Source organism: Pararge aegeria, chromosome 3 (genome assembly GCF_905163445.1).
Source record: "Pararge aegeria chromosome 3, ilParAegt1.1, whole genome shotgun sequence".
Taxonomy (NCBI): domain Eukaryota; kingdom Metazoa; phylum Arthropoda; class Insecta; order Lepidoptera; family Nymphalidae; genus Pararge; species Pararge aegeria.
The window spans coordinates 8887543-8912427 of record NC_053182.1 but is presented as its reverse complement, the minus strand read 5'-3'; the positions used below and the strand labels follow the sequence as shown (position 1 = coordinate 8912427).

Genomic DNA, 24885 nt, shown 5'->3' with positions numbered 1-24885 from the left:
CCCATTACCGGTATTACCACCACTCCAACTCACGTTGCTACAAACAATATAATACTTACTCAATCTACGGGCAACCCTATAATTATTCTCCTCTGACTGTACGTTAGGTGTTTTTAGAAAATATTATATCCTTATTTTGATGGTAAAAAGTTTTTCTTACTGAACGTTTCGTAACATAAAAGTTAGTATTTTAAACAACATGAGATAAAGTATCTGATATAGAAAAAAAAGTTCTGTTTTTTATTTATTTTAACTAGGCCTATTCCTTAGGCATGTTAGAAACGTATTTTAAATTTAAATAATTAATATTTATAATAATATGATCTAAAGGTCAAATAATATAATTACTTGTATCGCAAGATATAGTTAAAATTTTTGTATTTGGTAATCAATTTAAAAATATATTATTCAGGCCATTCATAACTACTCGGCCAACGTTTCCATCACTTAACAAATTTGTATAAGTGTTGTGACGCCATATACGCTAACCTTTAATGCATTGGCTTATGGTATGGACTTTACACATACTTTACACTTTATTATACTAAGCATATAGGCAGTCACAAGCCATACTAATTTGGTACTGAATATACCAAATTGATTAGTTAAAAGTTAACAAATAGAAAATGCAACAAAATAAATAAAAATGATTCATATTTATACTGAATAAATAAATTCAATATGAATTAAAATTTGGTCAATTATTAATTGCCGTAAGCTTCTTCTTCTTCTCTCTGGGCAGTTTTCGCACGTAAGCGCTTCGCTTGTTGTACGGCACAACAAGCGAAGCGCTTACGTGCGAAAACTGCCAGCAGCAGCTTATTAAATAATATATTATAATAAGTAATGACCACAAAATTATGATTATTCTGTGTTGGGTAGGTTAGGGTTTCCCTGGAATATTTTATGACGTCAGAAAGATAAAAAATCTTACTTTCGTCATTGTCTGTCTAAATCAAGTAAAAGATTCCCGTACCTATCTACTGACATGTATACGTGACATTGGCGAAGTACAACGTGCCGATTTGGCACACCTAAAAGCAAAAAAAGAAGAAAAAGAAGATCTACTGACATTCTGACACTTTTATATAACTAACCTCACTAACCAATAGAGTATCGATTTAAAAATATTTGGTATCAAAACAAGAAAGTATCGATACTTTTTGCCGATCCTTAGTAGCAAAGATAATATTATCACTCATCACTACCTAGTACCTACCCTAGCGGTGCTTTGTATTGACTATTGACTATTGTCATTTGTGTTATTTACCTTCTAATTTGTAAAGTACCTATAGTAAGTCACAGCTAAAAATAATTATAATAAAAAGTACAAACTCCTAAACACCTACGATAAAAGGCACAAAATAAGAATTTCGAACTATCAACCACAGCTAAAAGTTAGAACATATAATCACAGCGTATTATTATAATAAAGTTTAACTCAATTAATGTAGTAGTATTCAGACCTATAATATTCGCAAGTGAGCTCGATAAGTGCTAATTTATCGTGTAAAGGTAAGAATCAGGAAGCATTTTAGAAATTATGTATCTGAAATTATTTTGAGTGAGATTTAGTTGATTGGTTATATGGAGGACTTGTTTGAGTCCCTGGTCATATCCCAAGTTCAAGGTTGATAACAATACTCAAAACAAAACTGGTTACCGTTTGGAAACCGTTATGTCTAGCGTGTTTCAAATCATTTCTCATGTAAATTAGTGAATCATGTTATTGAAATTATTTTCAGATGGGTTACAAGGTGATTGAACTTGGACAAAATAGTTTATATCATCGCGTTAATAAACTATTAGTTTCCTGCGAGTGGAGCGATTGTAGTTTTTCAGTTTGTGGAAAAAAAATTAAAGCACATAAATTGATACTTGGGGTCAGCAGTCCTGTTTTTGAAGCAATGTTCTATGGGCCATTATCTACCAATGATGACATTATAGTAACAGACATTGAACCCACTATCTTCCAGCTATTACTAAATTATATTTACACTGATAAAGTGGATATTGATTCTCTTGAAGAAGCTTATGAGATGCTGTATGCGTCAAGGAAATATATGCTAGAATGTTTAACAGAAATCTGTATTTCGTATATACAATCTAACATGAACATAGATAATGTTATATCAGTGTTAAACTATCCTGACTATATACAGGATAATCAATTGGTGTCATCAGCATTGAAACTTTTTTGTCAACATGCCAGTTATCTACTTAAAGAAAACAAAAGATATATTACTCTCACATGCATACAGAAAATTCTCAATTGTAATGAAATGAATATCCCTGAAAAAATTCTCATCAAAGAAGTGTTTGAATGGACCACACACTTTTGCGAACAAAGTAATCTTGAGATTAATTTCCAAAATAGGCGAGATGTTCTGATCAAATATGGCTTATTGAAAAAACTACGATTGTCTACTTTGTCAATGGCTGATATTGAAGAAATCAAAGCATGTCAGTACAACTTGCTAATAAACGAGGAAATTGAAGATTTGAAACAAGTGGTTAAAAGTGCTGGCAAAATATGCAATAGAGTCATTAATACTTTTGACACAAAGACAATCCCACGAAATGCATTAAAACTGCATTGGTGTCTTTGCCACCGTGCGCCAATTAGATCTCAGTCACCCATAGTTATTGATCCAGTGTTTAATTCGATTGTACACACTAGGGTGAAAGCCAACAAATCAACATTCATCAATTCATTGAATGTTCAATCAAGGGTGGCATCAGTCTTTAATCACTGCAAAACAAATGTTTACTTTGAACAGTTCACTATTTCAGTTACATGTGAATCTAGTAATAAGATAATTAGTACCTTAAATTTTAAAAGTGATATAGAATATGATTCTAATATTGATGTGAATTTTTTTGAACCTCTATTATTCAGAAAGAATTTATGGTATGATATAAGCATAATGTGGCCAAAGCTAAATAGCTATTGTTTGTATGCAGTAGAAAGCAGAGACAGTGGTTACACAAATGGTAAAATAAAATTCGAATTTGAAGACTTGACACAGAATGGTGGCAGTTTCCTAAGAGCATTAAAGTTTTGCATATAAATTTATACCTGCACCCTTTGTAGCAGAGATTAAATTTCAGCACAATATTTAATTTCCTATTCACTTTTAGAATAAGTAAATTGGTAGGGTTAGACTATTTTCGATAATCTTCCGTCTATCTTTTAATTTAAGTATTTTTAACTCTTATGATAAATTGCATTTACTAAAATTAAAGTATATTCCACAATGAGGAATGTAAAAAAATATTATTTATTTAATGATAAAAGCATGGGTATAGTATACTCACTATTCCTAGCTTTGAAACATAGCTTTAAGATATTTAAGCTAAAAATATATTAAAACTAAAAATCTCTTACCTGTGAATCTAATAATATCAGTATTCTTATCTATTTAATAAAAAAGTAAAAATATAACACTGTTTTATTTTTTTTTATTTTAGGATTCCACACCATAGTACTGCCACAATCTAGTCACTACTTAATGTCATTTTGAATACAATTTTATGGATAGATATAATGTTTGTTACATTTGAATGCAATTAAAAATAATCATTGCAATTAAGTAGTTATATGATTCTTATTACTTTCAATTAATAGCTTGAGTTAAAATCATTCTAAAATAAGCATTATACTCTGCTAGTAATAAAACTCAATAAAAGGGGACAAAATATATATATTTTTATTATTAGAACATAATCACATTTTAAAAACATATACAAATGTTTAAAAAAACAGATTAACATGGATGGCCGATGATTTTTTCCAGCTATAGATCAACGTGGAGGACCGTCGAACTTTTTTGTCAGTTGAATTATGCGCTCTGATTCACGAACACCGCTAAGTCTTGCGGCATGGACGGTGCCAAAATGTCCAGGGACAGTTGCCTCTCCAGCAAATAAGAGTATCGGAGGCTGAGCATCACACGGACCAGGCACCGGCGTCCCGAGTTCACACTGATGGCTTACGTTTGAGCAGCAACCCATGTAAGAATAAGATCCACAGAAGTGGGGATCTGATGCCCATCGAGATCTTAGTAACATTTGAGGGTATGGTAGACAAGGATTACCAGTAAATCTGCGCAATAAACATGTCAGTCCTTCGGCAACATCATTTTCTGGCATGGATTCCATCAGTGCAGCTTCTTGTCCTGATATTGTTGCACACAAAACATGTTTACTTCCTGGCATTTCATCAACTGCACAAACTCCTCTAGTCCAATCACATCGACACTGAAGTTCCTCAGCAGACCAAGCAAATTTTAAATTGCCTTCGTGACATACCCAGTATGGTTCCGCATATTCCATAAATACTTTGTCGCTTAAACCGTATCCCAGACTACATATAGCTTCTAGTTTGCACATAGGCAGTGGAGGAGCAAAAAGTTTGTCGGCTTGACATTTCAAACATCCGAGTGAGATGGTAACAATAACATAATCTGCCGTTAATTCTTCACCATCACAACATTTTACTAAAGCCCTACCCCTGCCTGTCTGCCCTTGACCCCAACGGATTACATTTACGGGCTTATTATAACGTATGCAGTTATCCGGTAACCCCCGTAGCAATGGCGCTATAACTCCAACATAACCTAGAGGTACGCGCACACTTCCACCGGGCAATTCAATGTAGCTTCCATATTGATCTGCGCTTATAAGTGATAAGTCATCTCCGCATTTATTTCTCAATACGTTACTTAATCCAAACATTACTCTAGCGGCATCGTATCTTTGATCCTCAGGGAAGTTGTGCAGTTCTTGTTGAATACGTAAACCTATAAAATTCAGTAACGTACCGTGTAGTCTTTCGCAACCTAATCGAAACAAATTAGCAGCTTGCTGTTCTATTTGTCTGAATGTATGGTAAGCTGTTATAGTTACTGGAAGGTCAATGGCTCGACCTTCGCTTGTGCAAAATAGACCTCTTGATGAATCTAATCGAGGTACCGGTGCTTGCAAAAGTCTATCTTGAGAAGCTAAGGTGTATACAGAATTTGGTAAACAAGCCCCATAAATCCATTCGGCACCCATTTCAATCACCGCATCTCCAAGCCAGCAAGAATGGATTCGTCCACCTGGTCTGTAACAAAAAATAATGATCGGTCGGAATAAAGTGGGAAACAATCATCAGAGCCGCTGTAAAACATGTACAGATTGAGAATATTTAATGGAGTCCAGATATTTCACAGACAACAACGTGACCACAAATGAATTACCTAATTCTATTACCACGGTATGACGCTGAAATTACGGCCACAAGGAAGTCTAAGAAGAATAGATAAATAGTTATAAATTACTAAACTTTAATTTACCTTTCTTTAGCTTCCAGAACAACAAAATTTCGAATGCCACACTGTGTAAGACGGTGAGCAGCCGAAAGACCCGCCATGCCAGCGCCGACAATTATGACTCTTGGCTCTTGGCAGGTAGGACTGATACAGCATGAATCCAGAATACAATGTTCCGGTTCTGATGCCCTCAAAACAGGGCTTCGACTCATATATCGACACCATTTTTGTGTTATTGATAGTTCAAATAATTGCAGTTTCCTGTTATTACTTTGTTTTAACGCAATAGTTAATTTTCTTGGCCACATATACATCACGCGTAATAATTTCATCTTTATCTAGAAAATCATCATTGATTAACATAAATTTTATGCGATTTATTTCAAAAATATAAATTTACTATCCAATTTTGCAGGACTAAATAAATAGGAAATAACAAATTGTAAATAGGAAAGAACAAATTGTCTACAAGACAGATATAATCCATAGATCAAGGAGATTTACTTATTATTCTTTTTTCTTAGAAGTGTATTACTCACGTGGCCATTAGTAGTAATAAATATGGGGTATTTAGGAGATACCCTATATTTATTTAGTAAAAAGTTTATGCCGTGGCTAGTTACCACCACCATTCCGGTGCGTGTCGACGTAGGGGTATGGGCTTAACACACCAGCTCGGCTAGCCATACCCCTAACTGGTTAGCCCGTTACCATCTTAGTCTGCTTCATCACTTACTAGCAGGTGAGATTGCATTCAAGGGCTAACTTGCAGAGGAATAAAAAAAACTTCGGAATTACATAATCAATTGTATCCTCATTATATCCCTAATTCTTGTTCCTAATTGTACGAGCGGATCATGTCACCCGAGTTACATAAATTAATAATAGCCTGTAACAGCTCATCGCTTGATGATCGCAGATCGCACCGGACTCAATGCTACTACGAAAATGGTAGTAGTATCACTGAGATCCTTGCTATATTTCCCTAGTCGTCTTGTAAAACACCCGCGGGATGAGGAGGGTGCTTGGACTCTCATGTGCCGTGACCACGCTCAAAATTAGTAGGTAGGTACTGGGGAGAAATAATTTTACTATTTTCGTCTTTCAGAAAATTATTAGCATTTTAACGTCTTAAAACTTAGATAACCATAGCAGGACGCGGACGTAAGTAATAAATAATGTGCTAGTAACATTAAATCCTTTTTAAATCAGATTAAATGCTACTGCCAATTTAGCTTCAAGCAACGATTAGAACTTAGTGCAATGAGGACACAAACAATTTTTGGTTGGGATACTGATTTGAACTTGGTAGTTACCTATATTGTACAAGGTTATAGAAAAATAACATAAAACTCACGTTCATATATTTATTTAAACATATTTAAAGGTATTAATAAATAAAATTATTAATATCATCGTATTAGGTACACCATGGCAATAAATAATTAAATCAACACAGTTCAACTTTTTAAGAAGTAGGTATGTAAGGTTTACCTGACATTATTTACTATAAAAAGAAAGTGAAAAATAAAATATAAAGTAAGTAGTTGTTAAGACCAGTTACTAGAAATAAATATTAGCGGTAAATATTACTCACGATGATAGTTGGTAGGGCCGATCAGCCCATCTGTAAACCGCAGTATACCTGCAGGGCTAGCATGGGCAGAAAATTATATCCCAAGGGATATAATGAACGTGTCCACCCGCTAAACCACGGGAACATGGAATAGGAGAAGTTAACCCCCGTTTTTTATTACACATATATTATTTGGATAATATTATTTCCACTTATGCGCGTGTTTTCTGAGAGTTGATGAAGCTGTGAGAGAAGATAAATTTTTCTTTCCCGGGGATATATTTGTCTCCTGCGCATGCAAGCCGTGCTGAAATTAGTTATTACTTAATCTTCCATCGGCATCATAACAAAAAAGTTCTTTATTATATAGAATGAATACTTTATTCATAATAAAGATTCTTCCGCATTTTTTTCTGAGATCACCTTTAGGGAAATGCGTGTTATATTAAAGTTGTCATATAAAAATATGCAGCATCAACCATTTAGTCAGCTGTGCTAATATTCAAACAGGTCAAATAGGGTCACAGATTACTGTGGCAAAAGCAATAAGGTTAAGATCTAGAATATATTATAATAATAATTCAAACACGCGTTTATACGCACACACAATACATATACACAATAATGTTATTGCGATGTCAATATAAGATGCATTAGTTAGGGTTGGTATTTTTTTAGATTACTTAATTTCATGTTTTTATACCGTTACTTTACTTTTCACGGTTATCACTTTATATTTATTTAAGAGAGACCATTAGGTACCCATTTACTTTAGCCTCATATAAACATAGCGTACACAACCGAGACAATTTTTGTGAAAGCTTTGCGAATAAAGTATAAAAATTAGTTGAAAAATATAAGCTTAATACATAAAAATATACAATCTCGAATGTGAATAAACAATAAACATTTAAGTTTTTAAAAATGTAAATCGAGTATCCATTACTTTAACAGAAAATGAAAATTTATTTGTACCTACATATTCAAACACATCGTTTGAATTATTTATATATATAGTACCTAATGACTCCATTCTCGAAATACTCCAAAAGCGATAAAGATATATCATTTTATCAAGAACTTTTGGCGTCTAAATATATAATCATTAATAGGACATAATACACCTTTAGTAAAGGTAATATATGAGTTATACAATACATTCGATTATCGATATTCATAAATGATCTGTTGTTCTATATTTTGTATATTCATCTATTTTTCCGCAAGAATTTCATCAGCCGAAGCCTTAATTTCTTGCCAAGACTCATGAATGTCGCTCTCCTCGGAGAAACGGGAACAGATCGCCAATCTCAGGAAATAAACATCGTCGACTTTCGATGGGACAAGATGAATCTTACCGCGGCCATTAATGCGCCTCAATAGAGCCTCGTTAATGTCATTGCTGCCTTTCAGTCGATAGCAAACTAGACCCATAGTGACTTCTTCGAACAATTCAAATCGCTCATCATCGAGACAGAGTTTTTCGAAAAGGTGAGCTAAGGCTATCTGTTTGCGAATATGCTTTTGGAGATTCTCTACGCCGTACAACCTCAAGACAAACCACAGTTTAAGAGAGCGGAAACGACGGCCGAGGGGAATTTGCCAGTGGCGGTAATCAGGAGCGGATCCTTGTTGATCATGTTTCAGGTATAGTGGGTCAACGTTAAAAGCATCCACTATCCATCTGGGTTGTTTCAGCCACATAGCGGAACAGTCGAAATTAACCAGCATCCATTTGTGTGGATTAAAGTTGAACGAGTCAGCCTTCTCCACGCCCTTCATCAGGTAACGGTATTCTGGACAAATGAACGCTGAACCAGCGTAAGCGGCATCAACGTGTAACCAAATGTCTTTTTCTTGGCAAACGTCACCGATCTCATCTAATAGGTCGAAAGCGCATGAAGAAGTGGTTCCCAGAGTCGCGACGACCTGAAACAATTTCTTAATATGTATAAACTTAATCATCACAAGCCTACAACTGTCAAGCTTCCACAAATTGGATAAAGGGATTCAGAGCTCAACTCTCGCTTCTGCTAACACCTTACTTAGCACAGTTTTTGCCAGACCCAGGAATCGAACCCAGGATCTCGTTATCTGTAGTTGTTGAAGGTATAAAAATTTTCAAATTTACTCTACATGTGCACTTTAAGTACTCCGCTAGATAACTCGATGTTGACTCTTTGTAAATGAGCCTTATGTAATCACGAATAGGATTGCCACAGTTTCAATAATTAAATATTGTAAAATCGAGTTTTCCATTAAAATTTTACTTCTACATTATTTCCTGGAACATCTTTAACTACGTTAATTAGATTAAAGAAATACAAATTTTCAATAAGGTATCTATATAAATATTCAACAACCCTTTATTTTAGTACTGGTAACGCCGGGGTACCATAGTTTATAGCAGTAGCAACGACTTCAATTATAATCAATGAGCAGTAGGTATTATTATAAAATGGCATTTTATGTAATAATCCGTTACATCCTAAAAATAGGGATTACAATTCTGAAACAAAACCCAACAATATAAAAAAATTGGGCATTCGTTGTTAAGCAATGGTTTGTAAATATAGGTAAATATAAGACAAATGGCAAAAGTTAGTATGGAACTAGTTGTCGCCCGTGTTATTTACGCCTTTCCTCCGCGTTGTTTACTGTTTTTTACAAATCCCGTGGGACTAAAATATTAGTAAATATTTAGTTTTGCTATAACTTAACTTAGTTTAATACTACATAATAGTATTATGCTATATTTGTATTATGTAGCATAACCATATCACGACAATCGTGAGCTGGCACTTATTCAGAGCAAAAGTCGCATAAAGAAGGTCTCTGACACCATATCAGAGGATAACTGAGTGCGTACCAAAAAAAAAAAAACTAAGCTTAATACTCACATAAAAAGGTATAAGTCCATTGCGAACATCCTCTTCTATAGCCTCTTTGAGAGTGTCCCCTCGTAGACGACGTTTGTTGTCGGGCTTCAGACTGCGTAGTCTTACACCACCCAGAAGTCCAGCGCGCTCAACAGACGAATGGGCTTGCTCTGTTTTGGAAAATAATAATTATTTGTTAATAACTAGCTTCTGCTTGCAACTTCGTGGACTTCAGAATTTGGACAAGAAATTCTACCGCCTTACAGCCTTATAGTCAATCCATGTGGATTTATTTACTTATTACCCACGTTTATCTAAGTAGGTATATGTGGGAATTTTAATTTTAAACGAGATAAAATGTAACTTGTGTGCTAACTGACAGCTTTCGCTATGTAGCTCTTCTTCTTCTTTTGATTTATGGCTTTTCTTAGTGCCACAACAGCACGATGTACTTTGCCAGTGTCAAGTAGCTTTGAAAAGGCACAAACTAGAGTGGTTAGTAAAGAAAAAAAAAATTCTATTTCATAACTTCGTCCTGCAATAGTAGTTGTTAGTGAAATTAACTAATAAATATTATAAAAAATTTTATATCCAAAATATAAAAATGATAATTTAATTTATTAATTTTAATGAATTTACATAGATATTTAATATACCGACTATACACTGCTATGTAGTACATTCACTCGTACCTACATTCATCATTCTATACTGCCACGGATAACAAAACCGTCTCTGCAGAATTTTTATTAGTCTAGTACAAACAAGCTCATATTCACTATTACGCGACCCACCATTTGGCGTCGTCCGCTAGCTCTATTTCTTCGCTTACTTACAAAAAAACAAAGATATAATCTAGCATAGTCTATGGATTATATATTCTGTGCAATGATATTCTGCAGTTCAACATGCGTTCACTGTATGGTTCACTGTTTATAAATCGACGCCTTCCACTATAAATAGACAGTTCTAAATTCAAAAAACCCGTCTAATATCGGCTTTGATTAGAGCAATTAGTATCTACAGGGAAGTTTATTAATGCTGCGATGAATGGTACTCACTATTACAGTATCCCACGAGTTTCGAAAGAATTTCAACTTCAGTCCATTCAGGGTGTTGTTCCTTAACTCTTTGCATTGTACGAGCCTTTGCGCCAAGAAGTGCAACTAGGGTAGCTTCACTGGCAGTGCCTTGGATCACGCCGCCAGCTTCTCCGCCAGACCGCGCCAGGAATTCTTCGGGGAGTCCGAGCATCTGACCCAGCCAATCCAACATCACAACTTCCAGTTCGGTGCAAGCAGGGCTGGCAATCTGTAATTTTAAGAGTCATTCTTTAAATATATAAAGCTACTAGGTACATATTGCACATATAAATATAGTTTGGAAGTAAATCAGGAAATGTTCATCGTACAATTAGTGTAAGTACCAACTCTAGTTGGAAGTACGATTTATTTTGAAAATTAAGCTTAATTTGCTATACTCCGCGAAAAGCAGGACAATGTGTATGTGTAATATTCAATCCTTATACTCCACACCAAACAATTATTCATTGTAAAATCTTAACAATTGTTCATTGTAAAGTCAACATCACCTGAGGGGGCTCCGGTTTCGAAGCGAAACGTGCGTAGAGGGTACATTGCCGAAGATTTTTATTATTATTTATTTAGGAAGATTATTTATTATTTATTTAAAGTAACGCCTGCTTCTATCCAATAGGAAGAACGATTGCTTTACGGTATCTTAACGCTTTGACTAGTGAGTGTATTAAAGTCTTAACGATTGAATTGTTAAATGTTTAGGGTTCCGTACCGAATGAGAGACAACGTGACCCTAGAACTAAATTTCCGCTGTCCGTCTACGTCCGTCCGTCCGGCTGTCGTCAGCGGACTGGATCTCATGATCGTTATTAGGAGAGTTGTACTCGTAACATAATATTATTGCCGCAAATTATCAATAAAAAAGGGGAAAAAAATGAAAATTAAACGCCATAGGTAAAATAAACGTGTTTTTGATGTATCATATAATGTTAAAGCAGTATGTAGTGTTTATGGTGCACTTTGGAGGCTCGGTACCGAACCCTTCGTGTGCAAGCCTAACTCGCACCAAGCCATTTTTTTACCCACGTCACCGGTTTACCTTGTACGCATTTTTACGGCACCATTGACAATGACATTGACTTTGCGACAGTATGCAATATGAATTTTATACGTTACTTTATTATTATAAGAGCAGGTATTAAAATAACTTCGATCCAGTTTCCTTCATTCCATTCGCAGTATTGGTAGGTACCTACCTACCTGTTTATAAGTTTACAGGTGCAAAACCTACCAATAAATAATTTCAATCAACTCTGTTAAAATTTCTTAGTTATCATTACATTGTGCCTGACACACATTCTGAAGGGTGCTAACGGGTTACCTATTACAAAGACTAACTAATTGAATGGGCGCGATTAACATTGCAATACACCATTGTGTCCACAAAACTGCACTGGGCCAGCGTGGTGGACTAACGGCCCAAGCACTGCTGGAAACCCGTGCCCTGTAGTGTGCCGCTAATGAATTGAAATGATTATGATGATGATGAGTCGCATTGCACCACTCATCATATCACAACCCAAAAGAAAGCTTATTTTTATTTCTGGTTGCTGAGTCTTGCATGAAAGAGATTGAAGGTATTATACTTTTCGGAAGGACAGTAGCTGATAACCACCTTAAGGGTGTTAACAGCGTTAAAATGGGGGGGGGGGGGGGGAGCGCAAAAGCTCGCCATGGGAAGAGTCCCATGGCTCCATGCCTTCTGCGAGATCTCAACGTTTTGGTTTTGCAAAAGTTGTTATAAAATCGCACCAGTGTTTATACTCAAATATGGTAATTACGTATACCCGTCAATTATGATATTAATTATTTATATATAATCAAATTATCAAATTCGTGAAAATTTCAATAACTGTATGTTAAATTAGTAAGTTTGATCGTACGTACCCAAGTGAAACCAATGCACGCAATAGCTCCGCTGAGCATGTCAGCAACGATAGCTGGATACGAGTTAGCAGTAGGGAAGTAAGCGTGGAAGCGAGGCGAGTGCCAGTGGGTGACCCCGGACATAATCACGCGCTCAATGTCATCCATCACAGCTGTCCAGGGCTCCGGCTTCTCTGGTGCTTGCTCCGGAACTAATGGCCGTAGGTAACCTGGCTTCACTGATGGTACCACTTGTCTATAAAGTGAAGAAGTAATAGGTATTATTACAAAACAGGAATAAATTACTTAGTTTTTAGTCCTATGCGTAAAAATGCAAAGCTTTGATAACCTAGTGGTTATATTTTTGCCTTCCATTCAGAGTGACCGTGTTCGTTCGTGAATAAAAATTTCGGAGTTGTGCGTTTTTTTTAATTTAAGGAATTCAAAATATCATTTGATTTACCGGGAAAGGAAAAGAAAGAGAGGAAATTTGCAAGTCTGAGAGTTCTCCATAACGTTTTTAAAAAGCGGTTTCTACCAATCTGCACTAAGGCAGCGTGGTGAACTACGACCTAAAACTCTCATTCTGAGAGGAAACCCGTCCCTTATATGTATGTATTAGTAAAATAAAAATTAGTAAGGCAAAATGGTATCAAAGAACGTACGTACCTAAATAAATAAAGAATTTATTTATCTTTTGGTAACAAATATATATTTTGTAGTAACGCTTCATTAGTTTGTGAAGCTTGTGATAGGTCTACATGAATAAAACAATTTTGAATTAGAATTTGAATAAAAACTGTAGATAAGACTTTTATTTAAGTCTTTGTGAAACTTTTTGAAACCTCGTGAACAACCACAAAATATTTCAACTTGCTTTGTTTAGTACAGATAACTCTCGTAATTTTTGTGGTAAAGTATTTTTGCGGTTATTGTTTGAATTGTTCACAAAATAACAAAAAGATCTTATATATGATAATCAATATGACAGTATTAGTCAGATTTAGAAACTGGTGTGTGTACCACTTACCTGTCGCGGATGTTTTCTAAATATTCGGCAATGTAGTTCGTCATTGCCGACGAGAAATCCTTGAACTCCTTAGCTTCCATTGCATCTAGAATAAAAATTGAACATTAATTTACATTACTATTATTTTTACCTTCTACCATGCTTTAAATACTACTCCTAAGCTAAAAAATTGAGGGTTACAATTTTTTTAGTACTCTCTTAATATAAATATCAAATGAAAGGACTTGACTATTATAATAATGATGACTAAGAACATATTTTTAATTTTGATTTTATATATTGCACACCCCCACACCCACCTCATAAGCAAAGCGTTGAGGTGGGTATTACTGTCAGTTTACGCACACCGAGTGATTCTCCAACTTAAAATGTCACTTTTTTATTCTTTATTGCTTTTATAAGTGAATATAAATAGACAAATGTTGAGAAAAAAATCTGTTTTTGATATTTTTATTTACTCGTGATGTTTTTAAATCTCTTTTTATTATTTAAACTAATTAAAAAATTGTTTAAAAAAGTTCTGTCTTGGACTTCCGTGTTTCTGTATGTGCGGATCCTGTATCTTGTCACGATAACGACGAAATACTTCACTTATCGAGTTGGTTTTTTTATAGGCTTCAGTATTTTGAGGAATAGAAGCCTATTACTTTTCACGGTATAATTCGATGCAGTTTAATTATTATTTATAAATAATCTCAATTTTATTGTAATGAATGAGATTATGAGGCGTGTACTTTTGGATTTTCCAACTATTTTGTATTATTGTGGATGAATCGCGTCTTTTGATTGATTTTATGTCCACTTTTGTTTTACGTAAAAGAGTTAAGGTAATTGAATAAAATCTCCAAGATGAGTCATAAATACTTGAGGATAGAATTTTATAACTCTTACAATGCCTATTCTTAAGTTTTTTATAGCTTTTACTAGAGATTTTCATAATTATATATCATCTGCATACCCTGTGCATACCCTCTAAGGCTCTATGCACGCCACTAAAGGTACCCATTCCTTTTAATTGATACCGTATGATGAGTCTGATGATCTACGCAGATTAATGATCGAACACCTTGTGTGAAAACATCAAATAACAGGCACATACAAAGCGTCATGCATTGTTTACAAGCTTTTCAATATTACTTAACTTCCCATGTGAGTTAATATCTATCTATGGGTCAAATCTTGCTACTTGCTAACCTATGGTTTAAATGAACACAAATCGATTGAGCTACAATTTTCCTAACTCACGTGGTGAGAATTTAAATGGTTTGGATAACAATGCATGTTAACGAAGTGCCATCATTGTAATCCAATATGAACGACTTATGCACCCACACGGTACAAGCAGCATTTAGAGCATACAGAACCGTCATTCAGCCATGCATACAGTGAACTGTGTCCGAAAACAGTGAACGCCCTGCGCAGACCGCGGAATGTTGTAGCACACAAACTTTTTCCAATTTTCCCCATTTTATGGTAAACGTTTTGAACATCAGAGGTAAAATAATTACTGTCAACTGCTAAATGGAAAGAAGTCAGTGGTTTTTGTATGGTTTATTAAAGGGGCTTCCAGATAAGAATATGAAAAGCTTGTTTCTAATAATTTAAGAAATTGTATTTTTTTTCAGATCAAACGCAGCACATAAAATAGACTACACAAGTCATGGCAACATAGACATAAAACACAACACATAAAACACATGAAATAAGTAAATACATATATTCATAGTATGGAGAAACAAACCAAATTTTAACTTTAGGTCTTGCTCAGACATGATAGATCTGAAAATGCAAAACCATTGTTAGTAAGGTCATAAATATTCCGATAGTCTACATAGGTTCAGTAACTGCTGGACATAGGTCGCTTTTAGAGATTTCTACACGACACGGTCGCGTGCCGCTTGTGTCCTGGTACATGGTAACCACTAGACCGACGAGCTATTACTTAATATTTTATTTTATTATTGTAAATACGAAGGTGTTTTTTGGTTTGTTTGTCCGTGCACCACCGCCTAACTAAGCAACCAATGAACTTGATTTGATATGGCATAAAGTTAGTACAAACGACGGAGAGTAAGAAGGCTAATTTTCATCCCAGGAAATCAAACGGTTTTCACGGGTTTTTTAAAAAAACCTTAAGAATCACACTATATATATAGATATACCTATATATAATTAAACGTCATGCGACAATCTATACGAAAGGGTGATGACCTGCACTGAAGCATAATGCAGTGGTTATAGCCGATGACCATCAGTATTTCAAAGCTCTTTATCACTATCCTACGAAAGAAGAAGTATTTTAATAGACAGCAGCGAGACGTAATGGAATTTGACGACTTAAAATAGTAACCAGGGTTGCCAATTTTTTTTAAAGAAATATTTTATATCAGATTTATGATAGAGTACAGATATAGAGTACTAACTTTTGAAAAAGGAGTATATGTATTGTAATTATTAACACTTTTGGTATCCTTTTAAGTACGCCCGGTCATCTCTTCGAGCTGCTGTAGCAGGCACAGGGAGAAAAATAATATCGTTAGTATTTTTTTTAATTATGACATTTAGTATTACTTGTACGTATTAGCAAAAATTAATGGTAGCGATGACGCACTCAAATAATTATATTACAGACGAGCGGACCCACGCGACTTCGTCCGCGTATGAGTTAATAGAGAAGCTAGAATAGATCTGATGCTAAAATCGTAATCATCGTGGATAGCTATGTTGGCATTATTTTAGTTGATACATACATACTTACATCCATCTATCATTCACACAAACTTTCGCATTTAGCATATTATGCAGTTATACTTATATGCCTTGCGACTTACTGTTATTTGTGAAGAGTTATGTCCTTTATTTCCGACAATATTTATCAGATCTGAATAAGACAATACATGTTTGATAGTATACACTTTTAATAAAAAAAAAATTATTGAAATCGGTTCAAATTTAACGGAGCTATGAAGTAAAATTGATAAAAATTTTCAACACATTTCCCTGAGGAAACTTATTGTTTATCGAGATAAAAAGCTTTGTATATATTGACCCGGTATATCAGCTACCGCTATACCAAATTTTATTTAAATCCGTTCTGTAGTTTTCACGTAATGCTCGGACAGACAGACAAAAATTAAATAAATTCTGTTTTGGACTCAGTATCGATTATAAAGCCTCCCCCGGTCGAAATTTTCAAAATATATTAAATGTACTTCTTCCAGTTACAGTTTTATTATAAGTATGGATTATAAAGTAAATACCTTAATGTATAAGCATTATAGAGTTAGATTGGCAACCCTAACAGCGCCGGCCAATGTATTGTTTTAGTTTTTATTATTTATCGTATTAAAATACATAATGGTGGAGACACTGCAGATTTTAGTAGCCATACTAATTCTGTGGCCATACTCAATGCCGAGAGAGCGGCTGTTGCTTAACGCTGCGGGCAAGTGGTGCGAGGTTACCTGCGGACCTCGGCACAAGCAACGTTGCCGCTATACCCAACTAAATGTACCTATGCTATTAAAATTCCATTTTAAATCGTCAATAAATGTTTTTTGAAAACAGGAACTATAGAAACTCTACTCCTCCCTTGTACATCTTCAAAATTATAGGTTGATGATTTGTTCCTAGTAGGAAAATCTTGTGGTCATTATATGAGCTTTGTTTATAAATATAGAAATGTTTTTTTTCAATTAATCTCAGACATTTCCATTCGCCTATGAATTCCTATGAATTAAAATAAATGAATTTTGAATTTTTTAAGTTCAAAATTCACCATCCACAACATTTATGTCTTACTACTGGGCACAGGCCTCTTATATCTATAACCCTTAGTCTGATGACTCATGAAAATAAAGGTTCTAAAGATTAGACACTGATGTTGCTGCTCCAATGTGGGTTGGTGGGCTTGAACACTGATTATTATCATAATAGGTTTTGGATAACCAGTTGTTGCCCGTGGCTTTCTAGGAAGTTTTTGGGTTTTTCATGAATCCTGCAGGAACCATACATTTTCCTGGGATAAAAAGCAGCTTATGTTAATCCAGGGTATAATCAAACTCCATTCCAGAATTCAGTCAAACGGTGCTATAGTTTTTGCGTGAAAGAGTAACCAACATCCATCTATCCATACAAACTTTCGCATTTATAATTAATCGGGAACGAAGGCTTAACGTGCTCTATAAGGCCACCAATTTCCTAATCCAGGTAAATGTTAAGGACAGATAAACAGAAAAAACAATTTAAGGCCCGATCCGGAAATCAATTAAGGACTTCGTGATCCAGAGTTGATCACGCTAACCAGACCAACGAAGCAATTTAGTTACAAAGAAATAATTTAAGAACAAAGAAAAACTGTGTCCACTTTAAGTTCATTAATAAATTACGATCTATAAAAAGTTAAATTGCAAATATTGGCCTTGAATGAATAAAGTGGGTGAAGTTCTTTACAACGACAATAGATTCTCAGAATTGGAATAATTGAATATTTTATTCTTAATTGAATTTTTTTATGCCAAGAATGTATTGAAATAACAAGATTTTTAATATAGCCACTATGTAATACCCATCTTCACTGTTTTAGATTCTAAAGCTGAGTATCCGCTAGTTTGCGAACTTTAGTCCTTCGAACACCTAGAACTGCTCGAATTAGATCACATTGCATCCTCTTCATTTCTCTTACTGATGGGCACAGCCAATTAAAAAAAACATCTTTCCATTAAACGTGTTACTGTCGTCAGCCTTCTGTGCAGAGCACGCATCAAAGCACCAGAAAACCGACAAACGTGCTAGGTTCTACTTAGGATCCCCAGCATCGTACTCAGATGTTTTCGGCAACCTGTGTGGCCTTCAAGGCTTCTAGAAAGAGTTTGGACGGCTACAGAATGGGAATCAATGGGGGAAGATTATTTACGTACAATAAGCGAAGAGTTTATTATATAAGTAAGGTGGACGAGGGATTATATCATTTGTGATTAATGTATGAGGTGAGGCAGCGACAAACATTACTGAAATAAATTAAAATCTCTGCTACCAAAATTTAAAATATTTGTTTTATTCAACCTTTCTTATATTTTCTAGATTCCTTAGCATAGTGAATATCCAGCTTCAGTAATAATTTATATTTCCTAATCAATTCAAATAGTATGCCTAGAATATTGATAAGGATAGGTATGTTTTAAATGACCTCTATTATTTTCAAACCTGTAAGGATCGCCTTTCTCAGTCCCTAGCATGTCAGAAATAAAAACTCGAGCTCCTTAATCAAAATAATTATTTCAAGCATAATAGATAATCTAAGGCACAATATTAGCATTCATTGATATTGCAACGGTCAAGGTAAATAAGGGAACGCACGCAAGGTATCGTTACTAATAGACTCAAATGCGCCACCTCAGTGGTTTCATGAATTAGTCAATTGATTATACAGCTTAGGAAAACAAATTATTATCAACGATACCATGCTAATTTCTTTTTCATCGTTCATGATCATTCTATGTTCCACTGCACGACTCGCATGGGACAGGAGACATTTTTCTCCCCAGGAAATGACAAAAATTATCGTCTCGCACAGCCTCATCAACTCTCCTAGGATTGGCGCACATGATGGATGTGTGTAATATTACATTTTAATTTCTCGCTTTTTTTGTTGTTTTACAAAGTCGGTTTTCTTTATAAAAAACGTCGTTAATTCACTTTATTAGGTCGCCCTATACAAAAATTCGTACTTCTATATTATGTCCTTGCCTAGTAGTAGTAGTGTCATAGTTTTCACACATCAACCTCACAGCTCTAACGAGGGCTTCACATTCCTCCAGAATAAGTTCAAAACGCACATTGAGGCGTCCTTACATTCCCGATTATAGTGACACTCTCCTTACGAGAAGCCCTAACACATCTTTTACAACACACGATCAAGTAGGATACCTGAACTGAATATAACCAAAGTCTTTGCCGGCAAAAACGAAGAGCCCGATTTCTACGTACGTAAACCACGTCCGTTGAAATCGGGCGTCCGACGAGATTCCAGCGCAAAAAAAATTAAGTCGTGAGCCCTGGAGTTCAACTCCTGGCTAGATTCGCGCTCGCTCCGGATCTCTAAGGTGACGCTGTAACAATCCCTGTTGTGGTTATCAGCTACAGTCCATCCGAAACAACTTTTATCATGGGCGTTTTTACTTCTAGTATATATTAAACTAATGATTTATTTCGAATGCGACATCAAGGTTGTTTGTCTAGTATCTAACTTTAATTTCCTTCATAAATTGTAACCGACTTGTGACAGGAGAAATGAAAGAACCATAATGGTGTGTAATATTCTTATGGGAGAATGTTATTTCCCGCATGTACGGGATGTAGGTAATTCCCTGCGTAGATAGCTGCTTGTCAAGAATATGCAGTGAGACTGACTCGGAACAAGTTTAAAAACGTTTTTCCTCAAGCGATTCGCATTTTAGCAGTTACCTACAATCTATATTATTAAAATATTAACTTAAATTTTCAATGCCACTTTGAACTCCTCCACTGATAATATTGATATGAACTCGTTCTTATATCTCTAAGGAAGGAGATTAAATCGCTATATATACTCGTTGGTTCATATTTTATTACAATGTTGGTAAAAAAAAAATATTACGATACGCTATAAAATGTTACGATACAATCATTTAAATCAACTGTTTTTGTATAATGCTAAAATATTATAATAACACACAAATTCATAAAAAAACGACCTTCAAAAGTGTACGTATACCGGTCTAAAGGTAATTCGTATCTCTACTATACATACATTTGTAGAGCAACAATAAAAAAAACTGATTAAAGTAACGGAAAACGAAAGTTTAAGTTACTATTTTGAACAAATGGGTACTTACCTAGGTACCTGATAAGAATTTGACAAATGTCTAATTTTATGTAGTTACGTCTACCTAGGTATGTCACTTGTACCTTGATTGTTGCATTCACATCCGCTTCCTATTTTTTGATCCTTTTACATCTAATACAGTTCAAGGCATTCTGGTTTGATAATACATAAATGTAGACAGCTAGGTATGTGTTTATGTAATATGCCTATAAATATTAAATACATACCTCTCTACTAATCAAGGGCTTGTATAATAAAATATATCAATATTAAGGTAAGTAAGAATCGAATATTGATATTGATTCAGAGATTATTACAATAAAAACAATGTAATGAGAATAATCTTCTAATATGTAAGCAGACAGGTACCAGGTAGATAAAGTCTTTATTGCACAAATTTAAGTGAAAACAAGAACTAACAAAAACAATAAAAATATATATATAAGTTGCGCAAAGGCGGTCTTATCGCTTTAAGCGATCTCCTCCAGAGAACCCAGTGTAGAGAATACTAATTCTCTACCATAAAGGGTACCATAAAGTACCAACTACCTACCTATCTAATTTTATGCTAAGGGCTATATTTTTAAAGTTTATATTTGTAGGTTAGGTTACTTACCTATTTCTATTTATTTGTAGTTATTAAATATAATATGTATATTATAACAATTAAAAAGTTCCTGTTATATCTATTAAAACCAGGTATGGAGATTTCCCGTCCAGATATTATTACTTATGCAATCGCATAAAAAAATATTAGCCTAAATAAGCATCATGTAAACAAATTAATTTAAAACCCAAATCATCGAAACAGTTCAATGACAATCAATAGATTGTCACCAAAACACTAGTTCTGAAAACTTTTTAGGTAGGTTAACTTATAGGTGCTTACCAAATAATGTTTTTTTCTCTTGAAACGTTCACTTAACGTAATAAACTGAAACTGAATTATGTATAGGCCCGTTCACTTCGCAGTAAATAACACACGCCGTGACCAGTACCTCGCGCTTACTGCCCGCGCCAATGCGCCGCTCACTTTATATATGTAACTTAGCGAAGGATCACTATGTACCAGTATATCACACTCAATTTATCAGATTGATTTTAGCGCACGAGCTGTGATAACAGAATTGTACGATGATAGGTGTTATGCTAAAAATATGTAGCTTTGCCTTTTTCCTTTCGAAATTGTCATAGGTTTGACTTTACCTATATTACTTACCAAGATTACCTATAGGTTGATAGCGCAGGTCACTTCTCAGATTCCAGATATTCAACAGCATTGAACTATTTAGTCGATAATGTGTAACGGACTTTTGACCTATTTTTGCCTATTTTCACATTTCCTTCGTGCCTCGTTCGACTTGACGGCTAAATTTGATAACAATCATTTTCGTTACCTACCTGAAGTCCGCAAAACCGCATTGAAGTAGAACACAAAACACTATGTCCAGTAGTAGAATATTGCTAAAATAGTATAGTTAGGTGGCTCTATAACCCTGGGAGAAGACCTATGGCCAGCAATGAGGAATCAATTATTATGATGATATTTATTACTAGTTTGACAGTACAAGAAGAAATGATGTTAAATTAAAAAAAAACTTAATGTAAGTATGATGGTATGAAGCGGTGTCAGCGTAGTTGTTAGGACTTCTGCTTCCCTAGGGGAAACGAGTTCAATCCCCGTCACGCATCAGTAATTTTTCCGGATTACGTGCATTTGCAATTAAAGCAGTTCACATATGCTTTAACGGTGAAGGAAAACGTCATGACCAACCCGCTGCCTGCGAGTTCGCTAGAATGTTCTTAAAGGCGTGTAAACTCTACCAATCCAAACTTAGCCAGCGTGGTGGACTAAGCCTAAACCCTTATCATTCTGAGAGTTTAACCCGGTAATGGATTGTTAATACATGCATTATAAAGTACTTAAACTATATTGCCCTTTCCGCGAAATAAAGCTTAAAGCTGGGTCAGGAAGGAGCTGATATTAGGGATTCAAAGGGACATCACGATCACCCGAGTATATAACCTTATCGCTTAGCTATATTTTATTTATCGGCTGCTTTCTGAGTTTCTGAGGCAGTGGATTCGATTCCCACAACTGGAACATGTTTCTGTAATGAACATGAATGTTTTTCAGTGTCTGGGTGTTTATTGGTATATTATAAGTATTTATGTATATGATACATAAAAATATTTATCAGCATCTTAGTAGATGCTGATAAATATTTTTATGTAGCGTATGTAAGCTACGCTTATTTTGGGGCTAGGTGGCGATGTGTGTATTGCCGTAGTATATCTATTCATTTATTTATTCTTATAGATGAAATATACTGAACCTGGATGCTGAGTAGTCAGCGTGTCTATTTATTTATTACGTAGCCAGTTTTTGTACCTATGTGACTCCTTAATAAGTATCTATCTGTAAATGACAACTCTTTTATATTATGTACAAAGGCATTTGTATATAATTATCTGTAATTTAGAGATTTAACCAATTTAATTTAATAATGACCTCTCTAATTCTGCAATATGTAAAAATGTCGGTAAGTTTCTACTTGGACTTCCCAATATTGTGATTACCAGGTAGAGCTGTTTAATGACTAATGACGTATGTTAGTTGTTATACTTGTCACATAATGACTATAAAAACCCGAGTCGCGCGCCGGTGCACGGTGCTTGCTGTTAGCCTATACCGCAAAACGTGTTCACGAACCAATATAATATAAAAGAACCACATCAAAATACATCCAAAAGTTTAAGGGGCAATGATAAGATAAGTGCCATCAACAAACACACAGTCAAACGCTTATTGCAGTTACTTTAATGATCTATTTACTGAATTGCTTTAGTCTTTTAATCACCGTATCTAGGTTAATAAGTGTACTAATTGCAGCATATTTGTATGCTAAGCATAAGGTACTAGCTGATGTCTGATACTTCATTCACGTTAGTACGTTTTTTTTAAAACCTGGGGTATCAGTTTGTTTTTTTTTCAGAAATAATCTATCCCATGTCTGTCTTCAGGATGCACGCTTTACAAGGTATGCATGATTTTGTGATGACCGGTAAACAGAGTAGTAATTTTTAAATTTTACTTTTTAATTTTTAAACAAAGATATTTTTTTTAAATTAAGGGATTATTTTTGACGACGGTTCTCGGTTTCTTCGAAAAAATGATATTTTTAAATTTCTTTAATAAAAGATTTTACCAACTCTTTTGAACCATAAGTGTAAATGAATCAAAGCTACGATGAAATAAATATCAGCTATAAAAATATATATCTACCCTTAAATCGGAACGAGCTCTTGTTCTGTATTATCAGCAGTGTGCATTTTATCGGACGGACACCCGAAACTTTTGATTTTGTTTCAATACTAGAATTTTAAAAATGGCCAGTGTTTCGAACCGCTCATAGTGAAGGGTTAATAAACTATACGGTTATACTTATACGGACACCCAATAACGCAACTACGTCAAAATCACACACTCGCTGTCTTTTTTAAAATGCATTTGTATATTTTAATATATATATTGAAGTATTCAATTTGATTTACGTGAAAAAAAAATGTGTGTAAATAGAAAAAGAAAAAGAATGTTTTCGACTTTTTTTTGTACAATTTTCCGCACTGGGAAGCGCCGTGTTGATAGACCCCCGACGAAGCGAACAGACGACATTTAACAGTAAATACAAGCGGCATAAAAAGTTAGCGAGTGAAACGTCCTACTAAAGACCTATGCCCAGCAGTTAGCGTCAATCATTTGAAGTGATTAAGATGGTGATGATGCATACCATATACCATTTCACTATGTACGTAAAATCTGAAGAGAATTTATAACATTTCGATGAGGAATACGCAGTGAATACGACTTACGTATTACTTACGCGTTACCTATTTCGAAACTTCCATAGTGGTATAGCTGATAGAATGTACACGGACGCTTAGATAAATTGAGTGGGATGGGGAAAATGGAGGCCCATCTCCAACACCCTCAAGAGTCGTGATAAGGACAATTGAATCAATTCCCGGTAGGTACAGACAACTCGGCAACTTGTGAAAATCTAAAAAGAATTTTCTTTGTCTATAGAAACCTAAAGAATGAATAAGAACTAAACTGTTACTATTTAAATTCCCTTTATGTTGGATTCGTATCATCGATAAGACTTTGAGTTAGCTAGATTCTATTGGTACAAAAAATGACAAACGAATAATTATCCCTACTTCATTCTTGGACCTTCTAAACCAATATTAACATAA

At 34.7% G+C, this 24885-nt stretch overlaps 3 protein-coding genes across 4 annotated transcripts; 1 reads left to right on the top strand and 2 right to left on the bottom strand.

The window, feature by feature from the left end:
• The first annotated feature begins 1236 nt into the window (after positions 1–1236).
• Positions 1237–3445, top strand: LOC120637387 (kelch-like protein 28). Its single transcript, XM_039909211.1, has 2 exons — positions 1237–1515; positions 1746–3445. Exon 2 carries the CDS (start codon positions 1746–1748, stop codon positions 3069–3071), a length of 1326 nt encoding a protein of 441 aa, XP_039765145.1. The 5' UTR covers positions 1237–1515; the 3' UTR covers positions 3072–3445.
• A 347-nt stretch (positions 3446–3792) lies between these two features.
• Positions 3793–5621, bottom strand: LOC120637236 (spermine oxidase-like). Its single transcript, XM_039908958.1, has 2 exons — positions 5340–5621; positions 3793–5107 (listed from the first exon to the last, which is right to left on the bottom strand). Exons 1-2 carry the CDS (start codon positions 5525–5527, stop codon positions 3805–3807), a joined length of 1491 nt encoding a protein of 496 aa, XP_039764892.1. The 5' UTR covers positions 5528–5621; the 3' UTR covers positions 3793–3804.
• A 1251-nt stretch (positions 5622–6872) lies between these two features.
• Positions 6873–21626, bottom strand: LOC120636580 (aromatic-L-amino-acid decarboxylase). 2 transcript variants are annotated; one of them, XM_039908132.1, is made up of 6 exons: positions 21518–21626; positions 13764–13848; positions 12755–12989; positions 10832–11081; positions 9792–9940; positions 6873–8820 (listed from the first exon to the last, which is right to left on the bottom strand). In XM_039908132.1, exons 2-6 carry the CDS (start codon positions 13841–13843, stop codon positions 8104–8106), a joined length of 1431 nt encoding a protein of 476 aa, XP_039764066.1. In that variant the 5' UTR covers positions 13844–13848; positions 21518–21626; the 3' UTR covers positions 6873–8103. The 2 variants fall into 2 exon arrangements, with proteins under 2 accessions (XP_039764066.1, XP_039764057.1); XM_039908123.1 differs by lacking the exon at positions 21518–21626 and adding an exon at positions 15505–15523.
• Positions 21627–24885: the final 3259 nt, after the last annotated feature.

What these genes read in the sequence shown, in the direction of transcription:
- LOC120637236 (XM_039908958.1), bottom strand. Translation starts at nt 5,527, where the DNA reads ATGAGTCGAAGCCCTGTTTTGAGGGCATCAGAACCGGAACATTGTATT. An exon ending in GTTCTGGAAGCTAAAGAAAG is followed by an intron (nt 5,108 to 5,339) that starts GTAAATTAAAGT and finishes TTTTTGTTACAG; the next exon opens with ACCAGGTGGACGAATCCATT.
- LOC120637387 (XM_039909211.1), top strand. Translation starts at nt 1,746, where the DNA reads ATGGGTTACAAGGTGATTGAACTTGGACAAAATAGTTTATATCATCGC.
- LOC120636580 (XM_039908132.1), bottom strand. Translation starts at nt 13,843, where the DNA reads ATGGAAGCTAAGGAGTTCAAGGATTTCTCGTCGGCAATGACGAACTAC. An exon ending in ACTCGTGGGATACTGTAATA is followed by an intron (nt 9,941 to 10,831) that starts GTGAGTACCATT and finishes TTTCCAAAACAG; the next exon opens with AGCAAGCCCATTCGTCTGTT. An exon ending in ATGGACTTATACCTTTTTAT is followed by an intron (nt 8,821 to 9,791) that starts GTGAGTATTAAG and finishes AAATTGTTTCAG; the next exon opens with GTCGTCGCGACTCTGGGAAC.